The sequence below is a fragment of the Sander vitreus genome, chromosome 20 (assembly GCF_031162955.1).
Source record: "Sander vitreus isolate 19-12246 chromosome 20, sanVit1, whole genome shotgun sequence".
Taxonomy (NCBI): domain Eukaryota; kingdom Metazoa; phylum Chordata; class Actinopteri; order Perciformes; family Percidae; genus Sander; species Sander vitreus.
This window is the reverse complement of record NC_135874.1, coordinates 10,657,475-10,676,846: the sequence shown is the minus strand read 5'-3', so window position 1 is coordinate 10,676,846 and position 19,372 is coordinate 10,657,475. Positions and strand designations below refer to the sequence as shown.

General features: G+C 38.2%; 2 protein-coding genes across 3 annotated transcripts in view; both read right to left on the bottom strand.

Annotated features, from left to right (window-relative positions):
• Positions 1 to 1,667: 1,667 nt before the first annotated feature.
• Positions 1,668 to 11,272, bottom strand: pttg1ipa (PTTG1 interacting protein a). Of its 2 annotated transcripts, XM_078277238.1 has the most exons (8): positions 11,177 to 11,272; positions 10,963 to 11,057; positions 10,038 to 10,090; positions 8,139 to 8,247; positions 6,302 to 6,404; positions 4,906 to 4,971; positions 3,315 to 3,361; positions 1,668 to 2,461 (listed from the first exon to the last, which is right to left on the bottom strand). In XM_078277238.1, the coding sequence occupies exons 2-8, from the start codon at positions 11,045 to 11,047 to the stop codon at positions 2,424 to 2,426; spliced, it is 501 nt and encodes a 166-aa protein (XP_078133364.1). In that variant the 5' UTR covers positions 11,048 to 11,057; positions 11,177 to 11,272; the 3' UTR covers positions 1,668 to 2,423. The 2 variants fall into 2 exon arrangements, with proteins under 2 accessions (XP_078133364.1, XP_078133363.1); XM_078277237.1 differs by lacking the exon at positions 11,177 to 11,272 and having other exon boundaries at positions 10,963 to 11,170.
• Positions 11,273 to 14,546: 3,274 nt separating this feature from the next.
• The window catches only part of myo10l1 (myosin X, like 1), a 36,326-nt gene continuing 31,500 nt past the window's right edge, over positions 14,547 to 19,372 (bottom strand). Inside the window, exons 39-43 of the mRNA XM_078278196.1 lie at positions 19,224 to 19,347; positions 18,612 to 18,962; positions 16,349 to 16,525; positions 16,044 to 16,235; positions 14,547 to 15,096 (exon numbers count right to left, since the gene is read on the bottom strand). Of these exons, the coding sequence (XP_078134322.1) occupies positions 14,992 to 15,096; positions 16,044 to 16,235; positions 16,349 to 16,525; positions 18,612 to 18,962; positions 19,224 to 19,347 (949 nt within the window). The 3' untranslated portion in view covers positions 14,547 to 14,991. The remainder of the gene's footprint in view (positions 15,097 to 16,043; positions 16,236 to 16,348; positions 16,526 to 18,611; positions 18,963 to 19,223; positions 19,348 to 19,372) is intronic.

Sequence of the window (19,372 nt, the reverse complement as noted above, 5' to 3'; positions counted from 1 at the left end):
AGCACGCGAAGTAAAGAACCTATGAAGTGTAATCTCGTACAATATCATGTATTTGTACAACTGTTTACACACCAACTGTTTATACACACACACATTACATTCCTTTTAAATTCACCTTTATTAATTTGCAATTATGTTTACACAAATTATATTACCTAATTTATATTTTAGCCCAATATCTTAACTTGTGCAGGGCCTAAGAATTTTATTGCAATGACATGACAAATGATGACATGACAAATAAAGAACTTTGAACCTTGAACCTTGTATGTGCTGTAAATATTTACACACACACACACACACACACACACACACAAACGTATGAATAACTATTTTATTTTATTGATTTGCTTGTACAATTTATTTTTAAAATTTCACGTTCAATCTAAAATTCCCTTATGGTTTCAGCACCCACAGAAACTACACAAACAGAGAGAGAGAGAGCATTTACTGATACGCCAGCAAAAAAAGAAAGTTTTAAACATGTAGTTTTTTTCTTCAGTATGTTATTGGCACAGGCAGTTTTGACAACTGCTTGAATTCCTTTTAGATGTTACTGACTGCATTGTGCCTTTTTAACAGGTCTTGAATTGAGAACTAAGAATACATCCAGGGCACACACATACATGTTAAGCACTAATCTTTTTCAGGTTTAAAGTTTTGAAATAGATGGGTATAAAAAAGTAAAGGTAAAGTCTTTAGAAACATATTATAAAGCTTTTTTTTTACGATTCAACCACAGACCTCCCACAAGTGATAACTCTGTGAGACATCCCTTTGCCTTTCTCATTTCTGAGATGTCACACAAAAAATACCGCGACATCATTAATCAGCTGACTGCATTTTGTTTTCTATACCTTAATACGGTTGTATTAATTATTTCTGAATGTGTAGTGTCCTTATAGTATTTACAGTAACAAAGTAGATTGATTGGACAACCTTGTAGAATACCTCTATCACCCTAAAGCTCTTGTGTCATGTGGTATTTTAAAAGAACCATTACAGCTATTATATAGCCTAATCCCTGATTTAATAGTTGCAGTATTATCGAAAACCAAACAAATGGAATGTTTTGCATTAAGAATCATATATCATATAAGCATATTGAAATGTGTTGACTCTTCATAAACCCCAACTAGTATTTGACTATAAATTCAAAGCTTTTCTTTGAGAAATGTAAATATTAATGCCAACAGTACAGAGTTACATTTGTAATCACTACGATGGGTCACCACTAGAACTTGTTAATTGTCTTTGGTAATATCAATCGCCTCTTTACAAAAATATGATTCAGCAATGTCAAATATTTTAGAAAATATACTAACACATTATTGCCTGCTGATTTATCATAACTGTATTTCTTTCATATCAGATTTGATCTATGCTAAGGATAAATTCTGACATAAAATAACAGTATTTGGCATAAAATGGGACAAGATATAAAAAAAGAAATCTACATCTATCATCACACAGCAGGTGTCAGCCTTCAGCCTCTAACGAACTGTTTTCAGCATTTAAACTTCCCCAAGTGAGGCACTGTATACGAGAGCCTCTACAGATTTAATCAATTTACTTTCACTTTTTTATAACTCAAGATACTAAATATGAAGCAAAAGTTGTGATACAGGCATAGCAGAAACAATAAAAGTCCAGCGCCACTGAAGGAATTATGAATCCAAAATCTTTTATTGGGCTTTTGTTTTTATACAGGATATACAGGTAAACAGGTAAAATTAGGCTACAGTCAACTTAAGTTAATGATTACTTTACAAATTCTGGATGCAAGGGTGAAGATTTAATTTTGACCAAACATAATAACTTAAAAACAATTTCTGTCAGTGGAACATACAGCAGTATGGCCTCCTACATTCAGAATAGGAATATGTCAATTTAAAATCACACAAAGTACAAAAATACGTTATCATTTATTAAGTATATGTCTAAATCAGCAGCAACACAGAGGAGCAAAACGGATGATATCTGAAAATGTGCATATCTTTGCTCTCGGGCAAAAACATTGAATGTCCAAGACTGTTGCTTTTCAGGAAATGAAAAAAGGCTAAATAAAAAAATAAAAATGAGCTATTTACCTTTGACAAAGTCAGACAAAATCACCTTGTCACTGTTTAAATATTTGTGAAACCCACAGACGAAAAAAGGCCAATAGCATTGATTTATGAAAAGAAATTAAAATGATGAAAACATGGAGATAGGAGGTTTCTGCCCGACAGCGACAATATGCAGAAAGAATTAAGAATTATTCAGCAACCAAACTGGATTCTTTCTATTGTCTTAAGTTACAATTTACATTAATTGACACATCTCCTTTTCACAACCACTAGACAGGTTGTTGATGGGTGGTTGTGTGAGAGTTCAGGGAAAAACCGAAGGGTCATCGTGTAAATCTCAGTTCACAGATCCTCTCATGCAAATTTCGAATACGGATTTGGCCCACTTAGACCTGAAGAAACATAACACAATCAGTAAAGTCGTGCATTGATTTAAAATTGTAGTTTGAGATTTTGAGGAATATGTGAAGGCCTACTTGTTTTCTTGCTGAAAGTTAGAGGAGAGGATCAGCAACATCCTCATGTCTGTCAGGTAACTATGAAGCTACCACCAGCAGCTGGTTAGCTTATCTTAGCTTAGCTTAAAGACCAGAAACAAGGGGAAACAGCTAGCCTGGCTCTGTCTGAAGGAAATAAAATCTAAAGTTCACTGAGGAGTTATACTGCATTTGTATTTAAACCAAAACCAAAGTGTAAAAATAACACATTTTAGGGACACTGTAAGGTTGCAAGGCAACCAGAGGAGACTCCAGGAAGTTACTTCACTTGACAAAGAAATCTGGTACTTAACTTCCTGTAACAGGAAGTTTTCACACTTTGTTTTTTGTACCAATCAAACAAACAAAATATAATGTCTTTAGCTTTAGAGCTGCTGGTAAGTGCACTTTGTTACTTTTGGAAAGAGCCAGGCTATCCGTTTCCTTCTGTTTCCAGTCTTTGTGCTAACACAAATCTAACCAGCCTCTGGCGGTAGCTTCATACTGTATTTACTGTACACACATGAGTTGTATCACTCTTCTCATCTAACCTTGGGCAAGAAAGCAAATAACAGCATTTTCCAAAATGTTTTTTCAATAACCTCTGTCAGGTGTAAACCAGAAAAAGATAGCTTTATCTCATTTTGCAGTTTTTAAAGCCTACATTAAGCATTTACAGAACAGAGCGAAACATATCTGCACTATGTTGGTATATGCACATGTATGAAAAAAGAGAGAAAAGGGGGTGTCATCAAGTGAGAGAGCTCACCATATTTTTTCCGGATTTCGTCATGTCTCTGTTTCATTTCTGTTCTCCTGTAGGGACAAAACATTCTCTTCTGAGCGACACAATGACTTTACAATATTTTTCACACTCCTAAAAGTTATGTGGCCACCAAACCAGTTTGGGCTGGTAACAGTTTGACGTGTGTGTGTCAACTGTCCTGTAGATTGTAAACCATGAGAATCTCCCACACTGAGATGGAGACCAGATGAAAGCTGTAACAGGGGAAATGTTGAAATGCACCCTAAGATGTGCATAGACCCAGGCCCTGTCAACCCTGGTTGGCTGGATTCTGGCTGTGTACATGGAAACATTAACATGGGACCAAAGTATAGCAGGAAATAAACATAAGCAGCATGGATGAGGAAGTGTGAGTTCTTTTGTTCATGAGGGAGAAAGCTCTGTGGGAAGAAACTGTTCTTGTGTCGTTGATAAACCTGTAAATCTTCCACGATGGGAGAGCTTGGAGAAGACGGTGGCGGTAGAGAGAGGGGGTCGGAATGCATTTAACAGTTTAGTTAAGATGCAGCTTGGCAATCAGACTGAATTGCTTTAATGTTTTTTTAGGGCTGTCAGCATTAACCCGTTAATCGCGATGCGATTAAGGGTCGAGCATATTGCGTTAATTTTTTTTAATCGTATTAATCGCATGCCGCCATTTATTAATTTATTTTCACTTCACTCGGCTTTGCGTCGTGCCTAACAGGCTATTATTTTGCCGTACTTCCTCGTAACACATCCCGCTGCTGCAGGAATAGCAACGCGGATTTCGGTGCCTCATTCTGGTCCTGCACTTCTCTCTGATGCTCTGAAACAGACGTTACAGGCAACAGAAACATTGCTGCACATGACGCTAGTTAACACTACACTCGACAGCAGCTAACGTTAGCCTACCGCTAGCTAGTAGCTGGATTAAACACAATGACAGCTAACGCTAAACGGTGTAATGTTTGTCTGTATTTCACTGTAGAGGATTCAACACCGGCATGTAACAAACTGCAGCTGCTTTTGTCCGAAAAACACTGACGGTGCGTTCAATGAAACTGGTAATTTACAGCCTCGTGGTGCATTCAAAGTTGTTGTTAAATTCAAATGTGTGACTAGATTAAATATATAATAAACAAATACTAATCTTAAAATCAAGTTCATAAAGTCACTTTCTTTGCATTCATTTGATTCCCAATCAAGATACACTGGTAAGAATGGCTTTCCATTGTTAATATGTACTGTAAACCGTTCTGAAATGCAAAATAATAGAATTTTAATCATGTGATAAAACATGCGATTAATCGCGATTAACTATAGAAATTCAACGATTAATCGCGATTAAGAAAATTTAATCATTTGACAGCCCTAGTTTTTTTGCTTTTATTGCAAATTCTAAGTCCACCTTGTGCATCTGAGTTTACTTGTGGAAATAGACGCTGTCTCTTGAAACATTTTTTGCACAGGGGAGCCACTGGTGGTAAACTATAGATATAGATGTATTATATACACTCACAAAAGAAGAAACCAAGTCAGGTTTGGAAACTGTGTTACATCCTAAATGTTGCATTCCCAGAACATTATTTCTCACCTTTCTTCCTGCTTGGTTTTCGTCTTATTGACCTGTTTCTGGATCTTGGCCTCTGACCTCTTGGATCTGACACACAAACACAAAACCAAAGTGTGGTTATGGTTAAATAAGTCACGGGAAATGACACAGCGTGTGTTTCGAGTGCTGACACCTAAAAGAAACCACACCCAAGCTAACAGAAATGTACAGATGTGTCCATATTATCTTCACGATTACAATAAAATGTCCCCACATGGTTCACACGGAACATAAATCACATCATAACATTACCTTGTGATACATTTAGCTCCAGACTTATATGAAGGAAGTCATGAGAGATTGACAAAGGCAGTCATCCTACAGTAAGTTCTTACTCTGGCCTTAACACACCAAATCCATACTTTACCACCTGTGACAATAAGCGTGTACCTGAACCTAACCAGTTCTAACCTAATACATAACCATAGCCATTTTTGTAGTTACAGTATACCTAAACATAACTATCTGTAACTTTGATCTCTGACAAGCCACGGATAAGGGCACTCGGAGAGCGCAGGCCTCCGCCAAGGCATGCCCGATCTCACTATGTTACGACTTTCCCAGCTGGGAACTTGGTTTTCCCGATTATTCCAACACTACATGAATGCAACACAAACGTCCTATCTTGCAATGTTAACAAAAATAATTTATGTATCCGCCTTGTGATTCGAAACCACTCCAAAATGTAATGGGTTCTTCTTTAGCCCATGCTACACCCCTCATCGTGGAAATCTGGGAAAGTAGTTTTTCCATAATCCTGCTGACAGACAAACAACCTTCTTGGCGTAAGTAACTATGTCATCATCATGCAGACTTATTTCCAAGTGCAAACCACCCAGGAGATACTGGAGATAAAGGAGTCCCCATTCCATTGACTAAAGAAGCTGTGTGCTACCTATGTTGATAATGTGATTAGGTTAGATATGCATATCTCAGAAGGTAAGACAGATATTCATAGAAACATAAATGAATGGGGTGAGTGGTAGAGATGGGTTTAGGGGTTAACCTGCAAAACCCATAAAAGCAGACACCCAGCACAAAACCTGATATACACCAAAATAATTTTACTATAGATACATTTTTTTCTTCTCATGAAATGTGTTATTTTGAAAGAATTCTTATTTAAATAAACTTTCAAGAATTTGTTTTAGTTATTGTGTGTATATTACTTTATTCATGCCTAATGTCTAATGCCAAATGCTAGAAATGAGACATTTTACAGTAAATAGTCATTTAGCAACAAGACATAAGTATTGTCTAAGCTTTCCCCTCTACTGAAATTGAATTATATAAAGTACTCTATAAATACAGTTGAAAATTCCTTTCAGCATTAGTCATATAGAGCAATAGGGCCATTCATAGCTCACTGCACACTTACCCAAAGTTCTCACACTTGCAGCAACAGAACAGGCAGACCAGGAAGGCGATGATGATAATTCCACCGAGCACTGCCAAGGTGATTATCAACGTCTGGAAGTTCACTACAGACCAAGACAGAGAAACACAATGACAAAGTTATGGAGGAATTCACAGTCAAAGATCTACCTTTCATTTCATTAATTTTTTTATTTCGAACAAAACTAAAAATACATATACATACATATGCATACATATCCAAACAAAACTAAAAATACACATACATACATATGCATACATATCCAAATATATATATATATATATATATATATATATATATATATATATATATATAAAAAAATAAAAAGTGTGTAGCAACACACCAAAGGAAAAAGAACAATATCCATACAGTGTTTACAAGTAATATTAAAAATACTATTACCATTTCTGATTTTTTTAAAAATTGTCAAAGATCTACCTTCATGATAGAAAAAAAAAATTCTACCTTTTCTTTTCTTGCTTTTTTACCTGACATAAATCACTGTAATCATTCTAATCTTTCTACGTATATTGCAAGGTGACTACAACTGACCACAGCGCCACTTGTAATGTTGCTTCATTGTAATGTTATTTGGGCCACCAAATTATTGTTTGATAATTTTTGAGAACATTTTTTTTGTTCATTTTTTTTATTGAAATGTCTGAAAAATATACATTAAGATGAATCCAACATATTATTGGCAAAGATAAATCAGCCCTTTTGTGAAAAAACAAATCCCAAAATTGATGATAGACTTACTTACTTGCAAGTGGCTGGTAGATTTGCTTCACTCACCAGCCAAAAAACAATGGCAATTTATTAAGTGGCTAGTAAAATTTGAACATTCACTAGACATTTGGCTGGTGGACGAAAAAGTTAATTTTGAACCCTGATTGTATACACCATAAAACGCTATGTGTAAAAGCCTTAGGCCGCCCTAGACATTATTGTAGGCCCAGTTTAATATACAACTCAATTTTATACAATATTAGTAAGTGGTCCCTGCTTCGTCTCTCTTTCCGCTCCAGGTCCTTAGCCTAAAAACGTTAAGGACCCCTGTATTTGACCATTGTGAGCAATGTCTAACTATTGCCATTATTGTACTTGCACTATATATGTTGCCTAATATAACTGGTCCACATGTTTATATAGCATATATCTTAGCATATTCATATCACACTGTACTGTATATAACATATTAGTACCCCTTACTGTTTATTATCCATATACATATGTACATTACGCTGCACTTTACTGCTTTTTGCACTTCTGGTTCAGTGCTAAACTGTATTTCGTAGTCTCAGTACTTGTACTCTGTGCAATGACAATAAAATGGAAGAATATGTATTCTATATATATCATAATATATATTGATATTGTAATATAAAATTACATTTATTGTGATAGACGATTTTAGCCACCACTACAAAGCGTGATACTACAGGTTGTCCTGATTTGATAAAGTGGAGGATGAGGTGTATTGGCAAAAAGAGAATGCATCGTTTTTTAAAGTTTGAGGGGGTTCCTGCTCCATCTCTTTTTCAGTTAAGGGGTCCTTGGTTTAAAAAAGGTTGAAGACCCCTGCCTTAAATGAACAATGAAAAATGTTAATTGAACTCATTGAAGTTGTGGTGGGGGTGCAATGAAGTCTTTTTATTTTATTTAATGTAATTCTGTTTATCTTGCCCTGAGTTTTTAGTCTTTATATAAGCATTTATCTTCCAACCTCTCCTGCACAAGCTTTTGTCTTCTTTAAATGCACATTTGAGTATACGTAGATACAAGTTTGATTGTGTGTGTCGTGTGTGCACTCTCTTACTCCAGCAGAGCCCCCAGCGGGCTTCATTCAGTGGACAGAGGGCATGGGGTGGAAGGATGGTCCTTCCTGGATACGTGACACACGCCTTGGTTGTGAGACACCACAAGCACTGTAAAAAAATACCAAAGCACATACTTACGGTGGCCGACAGGGGCAAACGCCCTGCAACTTGAGAAAACACACCCAAATAGACAAAACACAAGCAAATTAAGAAAAGAACTTCATTAATTTGACAACACATGTGCAGCATTCAGCAAACACACTGCAAATACACACAACACAACCACATACATAAACGCGCTGCAAATACATAAACGCGCTGCAAATACATAAACGCGCTGCAAATACACACAACACAACCAAATACATAAACGCGCTGCAAATACACACAACCAAATACATAAACGCACTGCAAATATGAAACAATGCAAAAAGAAAAGCACACAAACCCAGAAAACAAATGTAACAAAAAAACGCAGCATCCAGATTACACAACGGAAGTTCTCCAGACCTCTAGAGGGAGCAGCTAAGTGGAAAAGCTTGATTTTCGACCCCACGGGGAGAGAGGGTGAGGCAGAGAGAGAGAGAGAGAGAGAGAGAGAGAGAGAGAGAGAGAGAGAGAGAGAGAGAGAGAGAGAGAGAGAGAGCAACTGCATAGACTGTAAATATTAAGTCTACGTTTGAAATATGTTTTCTCTCGTTTGGTGGGTGTGTCTCGGCTCAGGTCACAGGTGATACTCAATCAGCAGAGATGTCTGTAAACTCGTGGTGATAAAACATTTAAAACTGCATCAGCGTTTAACGTTGACGTTTGTTTAAGCCATATTACATGAGAGGGTTTAATTTCGAGGTCCGAAAGGCGCATTATAGGAAGTATAGGGCTCCTCAAGTGTAATATTGTGATTATACAACAACGGTTACCAACAAAATAAGTGATCAATCTGTATTCATATTGTGAAGCAATTCGCTCTTGAAATATAAAAAACAGATAGTCCCTCCCTGTTTAGTAAACCAGCCAATTTACCGTGGGATTTATCAATCTGAATAAATCCCGTTCGCACATATAAACACAAAACTGCTTTGCTAACTCCAACGTGTTGTAAGTAAAACATCTGCTGAAAAAGTTATTGTATTCATTAGCATGATTGCCGTACTGTTTAGTTCACAAACATCCAACACACCAAAGTACAAAGACATAGTGGACCAGACGCGAGCTTTTATTTTGAAAAGCCAAAGCTCGGGGACGGCACCAGCCGGGAGGGCATGAGACGGGAGCATAGACTGTATATTATTAATATATTATGTTATTAATAATAATAATAATAATATGAATTTAATATACAGTCCATGGAGTTCTCCAGGCTGCAGCCATACCCGACTCTAATAAAAAGGCAGAGCCCTCTCTCCCCGTGGGGTCGAAAATCAAGCTTTTCCACTTAGCTGCTCCCTCTAGAGGTCTGGAGAACTTCCGTTGTGTAATCTGGATGCTGCGTTTTTTTGTTGCATTTGTTTTCTGGGTTTGTGTGCTTTTCTTTTTCCATTGTTTCATATTTGCAGTGCGTTTATGTATTTGGTTGTGTTGTGTGTATTTGCAGCGCGTTTGCTGAATGCTGCACATGTTTTGTCAAATTAATTAAGTTGTTTTCTTAATTTGCTTGTGTTTGGTCTATTTGTGTGTGTTTTCTTAAGTTGCAGGGCGTTTACCCCTGTCAACCACCGTACATACTGACCTCTTTATTATTCGAACAAACAATGAATTGTTAGGTACTTAGGGCAATTGTAGCATACACAAAAAAAGTGGAGGAGGGTGGGAATGCATGACAGATCAGTTATTACTCAAACCAGTCTAACAGGTGTGGAGGTGGAGGAAGAGCTAAGATTTTCTCCCCCACAACTTACCGTCACATTGCTCAGACATTCCTCGCAGCTTGTCCCGTTCTTCGCCTCACACACTGTAGGGAGGGAAAGTCAGTTTAGTTGAAACACCCAAAATAATCCACAGAAAGTACATAAGGGAGTAAACTCTATCAACATGATTGTGGAAGTACAAACATTTTGCCTTGGGAGAGAAATTCCTCTAATATTATCTGAAAATATGAGAAGCAGATTAAAGGAGGCCTGTGCTCCCTGTGGTTTTTGTAACTAATGCTAATCCTCCTGGGCCATTTTCCATGGAGACACAGCACAGTAAACACACACGCAGGCTTCTGAACAGTCATGTTATTATCAGCAGACTGCACAGGACAAGAGCTGGGTTTGTCTTTGTTTCAGTAAAATTGAGGTGTAAACAAAAGTCTCATTCTCATGTGGTTGGTTTGTTAGTGGCTACTCCTGCTGGTTTCTTACTCAAACAAAAAAAACCTGAGGGGGGTTGTGAACTGAAAACTCGTTGTTCCTGCTGAGAGGTTTCAACAATACACAAAGATATGTAACTGGCAGAGGAACAATTATATCAATGCAATCACTTGTTTTCATGTGTCTCTTATAAGCGGAAACATAGCCTCTACCTTTCTTAATTATTTTATGAGAAATGATCTTCAAAAAAAATAAAAAATACAAACAATGGTAGCTCAAATAAAGATTTTGGTTGCTTATTGTCCTGTTCTATTTCCATTGTTCAAAAGAAAGTGTAAGACCCCAAGAGAGCTAAAACAAAATGTCATACAAAGAGAAAAATGATTGGCCAAAGAAAAGCCTCAATAAGTCAGGTGTGGATTTGTATCATTTACATTTTACCTAAGACCTCGTAAAAATAACGAGGCAGCTAAAGGCGATTAAATCAAATGGAGAGCACAGAGCAGCCATTAATGATTCTTACTCCTACCTTTGCCAGGTGAGGAAGACTGAGCGACAACTGTCGCCAAACCGAAGAGAAGCAGGAGAGCAGCGAGAAAAATCCGTGAATCCATCGCCACACCACTGAGAAAAGATTATTCCAGATGTTATTCCTCAGACTTTTCGTCCGAGAACATATGAAAAACCTGTGAGCTCAAAAACAGGAAATGTTTTGGCTGCTGAAACTCAAGAAGTGAACTTACCGAGAAGGAGCCAAACGCTGAATCCTGACGCACGCTCGTTACGCACCAACGACGCAACGACAAAGGAGAGGAATGCGTGTGTGCGCCACTGTGTGCATGTTTTACTTGGATGCAGTAGTACTCTTCTACAGTTTCTAAGCAGCATTTTACTAGTTTCGCTAGTTTTAACACTTTATAGCCTATAGTCAGGTAGTGAGTTCATAAGATTTGGGACTTTTCTCTAGCCTTTGCTCTTCTTTGTGTGAATTAGGCCTATTGAATAATTTGTGAATAATAATGTTGCTGTTGCTCTCTGAAATGTAGTGGAAGTATAATGTAGTATAAAATGGAAATATAAATGGAGTACAAGTACCTTAAAATTGTACTTAAGTAACTACAGTGCTTAAATACATTTCCTTAATTACTTTCCACCGTTTGTGTGTTAAAATAAATCCATACAGACAACATAAAATAGAGGACAATAATTCCAATAATTTATTAAAGCATAATTTTGTAAAGCCAGTTACAAATAATAAAGAACAACACACATATCTCTCTCTTTCTCTTTTCTTTTTTTTATAACAAGCACAATGTTTTACTATAATGTTAATGATGATAATAGGCATAACATAAGATAAGAATGGGCCCCACTCTGGCCGCCTGCGGCTGATAACAGGACCCTTTGTGATGAAGTTGCCCTTGGAAACTGATTTGCGATCAGAAATCTAACTTCAATTTATTGTTCTCTTTAGCAAAAGACATTGATCACATTCAGCAACTATGGGGCAACTCCTCCATACTCAGTGTAATATCAGTAACAGACAGAACCATGTAGAATAACCAGAACAGACAGCTCCAGGTTCCTCCTTAATTATGGCTTATGGGTTCTCTGGTTCTCCTCTCATTATAGTTAAAACTAAAATAACCAAAAGTTCAAATAGGAACCTGTGAGTGAGTTCTGCTTATTCTAACTCTATAGGCAGGATCCCAATGGGCTGATCGTATGCAGCCAGGGCTGTAGCTTCCATTGAGGACACTGAGCTCAAATCCTTATTTTTTCCTTTATTTTTTGGCATTTTGGGGCATTTTAGCAAAGGTGGTAAGGGAGTTTAAATTCTACAATGGAAAAGGTGCATTTGGTAGGCTACACCAAATTTGTTTTTTAAATGTGAATACCTGCAGGCCAAATAAATAAATACCTTGCTATTTCCTTTAAAAGAATGTTATTCCAGGTAATGTGCGGTAGGTTTGAAACAGCATTAAGACCATGTTGGAAATTAAATCCTTAACCATATCCATAACTGAATCTTAAGAAGATAAAATGTGAAAAATCTCAAATTAAGATATAGTTTTTTGGTGGCTGATCTAATTGTCAATAGTGGTTGGGTTGGGGGGTTGAAGGTCTTGTTCTCATGACCTCAGTATTTCTAAATGCTACAGCCCTGAATTTGGCACTCCAGATAGACAACAGACAATTTCACCTTAACTTTACTTAAATATCTGGCAAACCATAACTGTTTTCACGACAAATGTTGACACAGAAACTAGTTTAGAAACTTCAGCTAAACCAAATTAGACAATTAATTGGATCGTGTTTGGATATGAGACAGTATTTTTCAGTGTTATTTAAGTATTCCCCCTGGATATTTGATGCAGGGTGTGTTATGGATGCTTTGGTCTACCTGCAGTGCCACAGAGTCAGGTGACAGAACAGTGACTTCACTTAAGTCCAAACACACACACACACACACACACACACACACACACACACACGCAGCAGAAATAACTGTCAGCATACACAAAGCAGTGATGACTGTTAGCATACCAAGTGCACAATTAAAACCATCTCTGAGCTCATATCCTCACAGTGTCTTACCTGTTCCTCTTACACTGAGACTGAAACATTCCAATATATATTTAATACATTATCCTCCACACCTTGTGATACATACAGCACAATAATAATTAAAATAACCCCTAACCCTAACATTACCATGCTTTTCCCTTTAACTCACAATCACGACACCATTCTTTGCAAAGGTTAGTCATGTAAATATACGTCTTATTTCCAAGGAATACACTCAGTATAATCACTTCTCATTTCTTATTTCCCTTTTTGTTTCCAACTCTTACATCATAAATACACACACACACACACACACACACACACACACACACACACACACACACACACACACACACATATATATACACACAGCAGCATTCCAGACACAGCACTTCAGGGTGGTTAAGATAGCAGAGGGCATACAGTACAGTAACAATAGTATCAGTAATAAAAAATCACATGTTCATAAACAGGTTGGGAAATACAGACAAACTGGAGCTCTTATGCATTATTGTCCAAGTCACTGATCTCATAAAAGAAATAAAGTGAGAATAGCATGAGAAGACAAGGATATATAATATTTTATGGCTCCAATTAATGCTGCAGAGTGAGTCCCACAGATAACAACAAAGATAAAATCATCAAAACACTGTGGAAACATGATCGCCACAGCAGCCAGTCTCATTATGGTTTCTCTGTGAGTCACATTAATGGCACAGCCAGTGAATGATGTACAGTGTTGGCATCATATTCGGACATACAGTGGTCATTAACACCATTCACTTGCATGTATTTTACACGAGAGGTGTTACAATGCATTTAGTATGACATCTATATACTGTACAGTGCAGTGGCATTCAATAATACCTCTTATAATGTGTGATATACAGTACAAAACAATACATGTTGGTTCAGTTTATGTGTACATGTATGTGAATAAACAGTAGATATATGTAGTTTGTGTTATGTAGACATAGATAGGGAAATGTTTTGTCTCATATTATTCTGGTTGAAATTGTTCTCCTTGTAGGGCCGAGTGAGGCTGTTCCATGTCAAGTTAAGCATGATCAGAGAGCCTCCAAAGCAAAACCTCTACTCTTTCTTCTCAAGAATATCTATTTGATATTGTTCAGAAATATTTAAAGCCACTTCCTTTGGCTGTGTTTTCTTCTTGTGGCCACACGGTGGCACTGACGAGGGAGTGAGTGAACACTATGTCGGGCAGGGAGCTTATTTTTTTCCCTTTAGTAGCCCTGAAGAAGAATCATCATTGAGTCCTTTCTCTCAAGTCGCAAACAGATGCGAAACAGCTGATGTGAAAGATAAACGACAGAAGGAGAACGACAGAGAGAAAGCAAGCAAGAATTTAGCATAATAACGTAATCCCAACAGCAAACAAAGATGCAACAGCAGTGAGGACATGTGAAGAGAGAGAGAGAGAGAGAGAGAGAGAGAGAGAGAGAGAGAGAGAGAGAGACTCTGGAATTGGAGGAGTGAGAAGGAAACAGATTTAACTGAGAAAGTGTGGCTTTCTTCTGTCTGGCAGTGCACTGGGGGATCAGTGGGAGGGGTGGGGGGGCAGCCTAGGACTGGGTGGCTGAGTTGTGCTTGTTATTACTGAAATTTGTCCGGAAAGATGGAGAGAAGTTTGGAGTGTGCTTGAACATCTACATGCAGGACTACAACTGGCGGGTTATGTATTTGAAAAGGACCATCCCAAAATACAGGTTGTTTTCTTTGTCATGCACATTTTAAATAGATCCCTTATCCCCCTATCCCAAGTGAGACCCAGGCCAGTAGAGTGTGCGTTTGGCTTCTGTGTCCACTTCTATCGTGCTTTACCCCATTCGACCATCCACCACTCTTGGTTCAACCTTGAAGAATAGCTGGTTGGTGTGACAGCCTCCATAAAAACCAACCAACCAATGCACTGGGGCCGAGGCATCTGTTGCCACTGGATGAACCGAGGGCTCTGACTGGTTTGTGGCAATCACCTGACCCAGGAACTGGTTATGCTGGTCATTGACATGGTGCTGCAGCGTTTCTTCACCACCATGTTAATGTAGGCCCTCATGATCTTGGTGATCTCCCCAACCTAAAGAGAGAGAAAACAAAGTGTTGGGTTAATAATGTCCATCCATCCATCCATCTTCATCCGCTTATCCGGGGTCGAGTCGCGGGGGTAGCAGCTCCAGCAGGGGACCCCAAACTTCCCTTTCCCGGGCCACATTAACCAGCTCCGACTGGGGGATCCCGAGGCGTTCCCAGGCCAGGTTAGAGATATAATCCCTCCACCTAGTCCTGGGTCTCCCCCGAGGCCTCCTCCCAGCTGGACGTGCCTGGAACACCTCCCTAGGGAGGCGCCCAGGGGGCATCCTTACCAGATGCCCGAACCACCTCAACTGGCTCCTTTCGACGCAAAGGAGCAGCGGCTCTACTCCGAGCTCCTCACGGATAACTGAGCTTCTCACCCTATCTCTAAGGGAGACGCCAGCTACCCTCCTGAGGAAACCCATTTCGGCCGCTTGGTTAATAATGTATGTGTCCCAATCTGGATGTGTTTAAGTGATTAGTTTTTGGCAAAATTAAAGAGGTATTTCTATTGCATGTCCATAAAAGGGGACTCAGAAGAGACAATAAAAAAAAAAAAAGTATGGTCAAAATCAAAGCAGCAGAGGCCAAGATATTTTGACTTTTAGGGCCTAGAAAAGAAGTGGGCCAAACAGGCAAATATAAAAGTCCTCCCCAATATGAAAAATATAAAATAACGGTATAATCATAAAACAAGACCCAACATTGTGATGGTCGTTTTTTAAAACTTTAATTATTTAAATAAAATCCCATTTTTATTTAATGGGCAAATTTCCCAGTCGGATCCCAATCAGGTCAAAAAAGAAATTCTATTTTCCAACATTTTATCGACCAAACAATCAATCATGAGAGTAATGAAAATAATGTGTGGTTTCAGCTCTTAAGGGGATAAAGAAAAAATTAAAAAAAAATAAAGAAATAAAAGGTAAACAATGAACAATGAGCTCTCACCAGTGGCGTCTCAAAGTACATCTCCCTCTCATCCACAATGATCTTGTAGGTGCAGGGTTGTGATGCCCCAAAGAAGGTGATGTGTTCATACTGGAAGGTCTCCAGTGGCTTAGGTTCACCCCGTTTATATACTGATACATTGTCAGCACTCACACTCAGCCACAGATCATGAGGGAAACCACCCTCTTTACACTACAGAGACGGAGGGAACAAAGGAGAAGAGAAAAGAAGAGGTTACTTGTCAGGGATTTTGTGGTTTTTGCTAAAATCCCTGTAATTCATAATTTCCTCTACTCTTTCGTCACCTCCACATCAAACAGAGTAGATCCATATCCAGGCCACTCCTTGATAATGCTCATGTATTTAAGCATGGCCTGATGCTGAGGCATGCCCTGCAGCCGGGTCCACTTCTCCAGAACACTGGTCCGTGTGGCGGATGTCTCCTCCTTCACCCACATCTCCAGCATCTGCTCCTCTTCCACCTGCAATGACACCGGTCGGCCAATCAACGAAGAACACTATAAATCATTCAGTCAATCAGAAAGCAATCCAGTTTGTTGGGAGGTCCATCTGTCATTTAGTAAACCTGAACTAGGTTTGAGGCAATTCAGCAGAATGCAAAGATCCATCACATCACACATGTCACAGTAACTGGGAAAAGACAGCTCCTGGACTACGTATTACAGCACAGACATGACAAATTCAGAATAAATATTTCCCTGTGGAGTGCTGTAAAATTATGGATTACATATTTAATGACTGTCCAATTCACTAAGACGCCCTGAGACTCCACAAAGTCTTACTCAAGGAGACGGCTTGGCAAAAGACAGTAAAAAATAATGTTCATTCATCTAACTTATTAAGTTGTACTATTAAGTGAACTGTATGAAATAGTAAGACTTAAATAGTGTCATGTGGACTACCTTTAGCTAATGTTAATCAATACACACAAAAAAATAGTCACATTGTTAATGCGTCAATATTTTTGCTGAGGGAGTACGTTTGAATAATTCATCTTTATTTAATTTAAATTACATTTTTTATTGACTTTATTTAACAATTGTTTTGTTTGTTCTTTTTTTTCACTTAGATTTTTATTACAAAACTCACACAGACAATCCACGATCAAAATAATACAGTAAACAAAAAAACAAAAAACAAACAAAATATTTGTTTGGGAGTTACATTTCTAGCAGTTCATCTTTTCTTCTCGTGTCTTCATCTAAATCATTTGTTTCTGTCCATATTCGTCGTCACTGGTTTTGGTTCTGAATATTGTCTTTTTCTCCCACTTTTCTTCAGGCTGTGCTTGTTGTAGTCTCAGGCGGTGTGTCAGTTTCTCCATCATATAGATTTCTTCTACTATACTTATCCATTCTTCCTTACAAAAAGGATCCACCTTACCCCATTTCCTTGTTATAGTTTTCTTACTAGCTATCAGTAGTATTTTAACCAAATATTTGTCTCTCATTCTTACACTCTCTTTAGTATAATTAAAATTACAGAGGTACTGTACCATGTAGCTCATAAGAATATCGTACCCTAGTATCTTTTGTATAGTTTCGTGTACAATTCTCCAAAACTTCAGTGTTTTGTGACATTTCCAGAATATGTGTGAATGGTCTGCATCCTTTACTCCACACTCTCCAACATGTTGAATTTATGCTTTTATACTTACTCTTGACCTTGGGCATAATAAAAAAACAGATCAGATTTTTCCAAGAGAACTCCCTCCATATCCACGAATTGGTAACACGTCTTGCCAATCATCATCCGGAATTTTCGTGTTAAACTCTGATTCCCATTTTTCTTTTATATATTTAGTTGTATGTTTATTTGTCATCAATATTTGATATAAAGCAGATATGATTCTAATCTGTATTCCTTTGTATGTATTAATTATAATTTGGATCACACCATTCACTACCATGAATGATCTATCTTGATTTCTTTTTTTATAATAGTCTCTTAGTTGTAGGTACCTGTAGAATTCATGTTTATCCAAACCATATTTATCTTTCATGTTTTGGAAACTCTCCAGCTCCCCATCCTTCTGTAAAGTACACCATGCCGTGACTCCCTTGTCTACCCACTGTTTGAATCCTTTATCATAATCAGCTGCTTTAAAATTACTGTCAAATGCTACCCATTTCAGCACTTTTGGTTCTTTCTTTATCCTATCATTTTTTATCACTCTGAACCATAATTCCCGTGTAAACGTTGTAATTGAATCCATATCATTTTTAATCCTTTTGTATATTTCTTGGTCTCCAATAATGCTCTGGATTGGATATTTTCCAAACTCTTTTTCCATGTCTTTCCATTTAGCTGTGTAATCTGGCATACACCAGCATATAATATGCCTAAATTGGGCAGCATAACAGTATTTGTTTGTTCTTTTTAAGTAACATTTCGCCATTTTTTTTTAAATGTTGAAGATGCTATCTTTTTTTAAAGGACCAAAAGTGATTTATATGTAACATTTTTTCTGACCGTTTTTGAATGCATGCAGGTGTAATATCAAGTACATTGGAGTAAATGGGCTAAAACTCTACTTCCACCACTGACCTTCTGCTTCTTCAGTGACCCAGTCTTGAAGCTTCTCCTCAGGGTGCCGTCCAGGAAGCTCGGGGTCCTTCGTTTCTCTGCCCCGACCCCGACACCTCCCTGTCCTCCTGCTATTCCCTTCCCATCTCCTGCTCCTACTCCAGCTCCTCCGGCTCCACCTGCCGTCCCCACGCCCGGTTTGGTGGAGTGAATGATGCGATTGCGGAGACGTCCAATTGGATAAACGGTTCCCAGGCTCCACCCAGCCCGACCTGCCCCGTCGCCGTGGAGATACTGGAGGCGTAAAGCAGCCAGGTGCTGCAAAGTCTCCTCTGAAGCCGGGAAGTGACCGCTTATCAAAGACTCGTGAGCCTGAGATAGTATGACGAGCAAGAGACAACCAAACTATCATACAGGCTTTTATTTGTTCATTTTGCAGCAGTGCAGGAGTAACATAAGTACCCTAATACATTGATTTAATAACATTACTAAAAAAAGAATTTAGTAAGTAACAATAAGTAGTTTATTTAAGAATGGCAGGGGAGACTACATGCCAAAAAGACAGATTAATGTATATTATTTTGAATTCAATTTAGAGACGTGATAATAATAAAGTTGTGTCCAACAGCTCACCTGCTCAAACATAAAAGCAAACTCCACTCCTTCTTTTGGCATGCTCTCTACATCCAAGAAGCAGTAGAGCTTGAAGTAGAGCTTCCATTCTCCTTCCTCCTCCTCTTCTTCGCTGCCTGCCAATCTGGAAAAATACAGTAGACGCAGGT

Coding starts and splice junctions, on each gene's coding strand:
- pttg1ipa (XM_078277238.1), bottom strand. CDS start 11,047: ATGGATTCACGGATTTTTCTCGCTGCTCTCCTGCTTCTCTTCGGTTTG. Junction 10,091..10,962: donor GTCTTCCTCACCTGGCAAAG/GTAGGAGTAAGA, acceptor CCCTCCCTACAG/TGTGTGAGGCGAAGAACGGG. Junction 6,405..8,138: donor CCGCTGGGGGCTCTGCTGGA/GTAAGAGAGTGC, acceptor CTTGGTCTGTAG/TGAACTTCCAGACGTTGATA.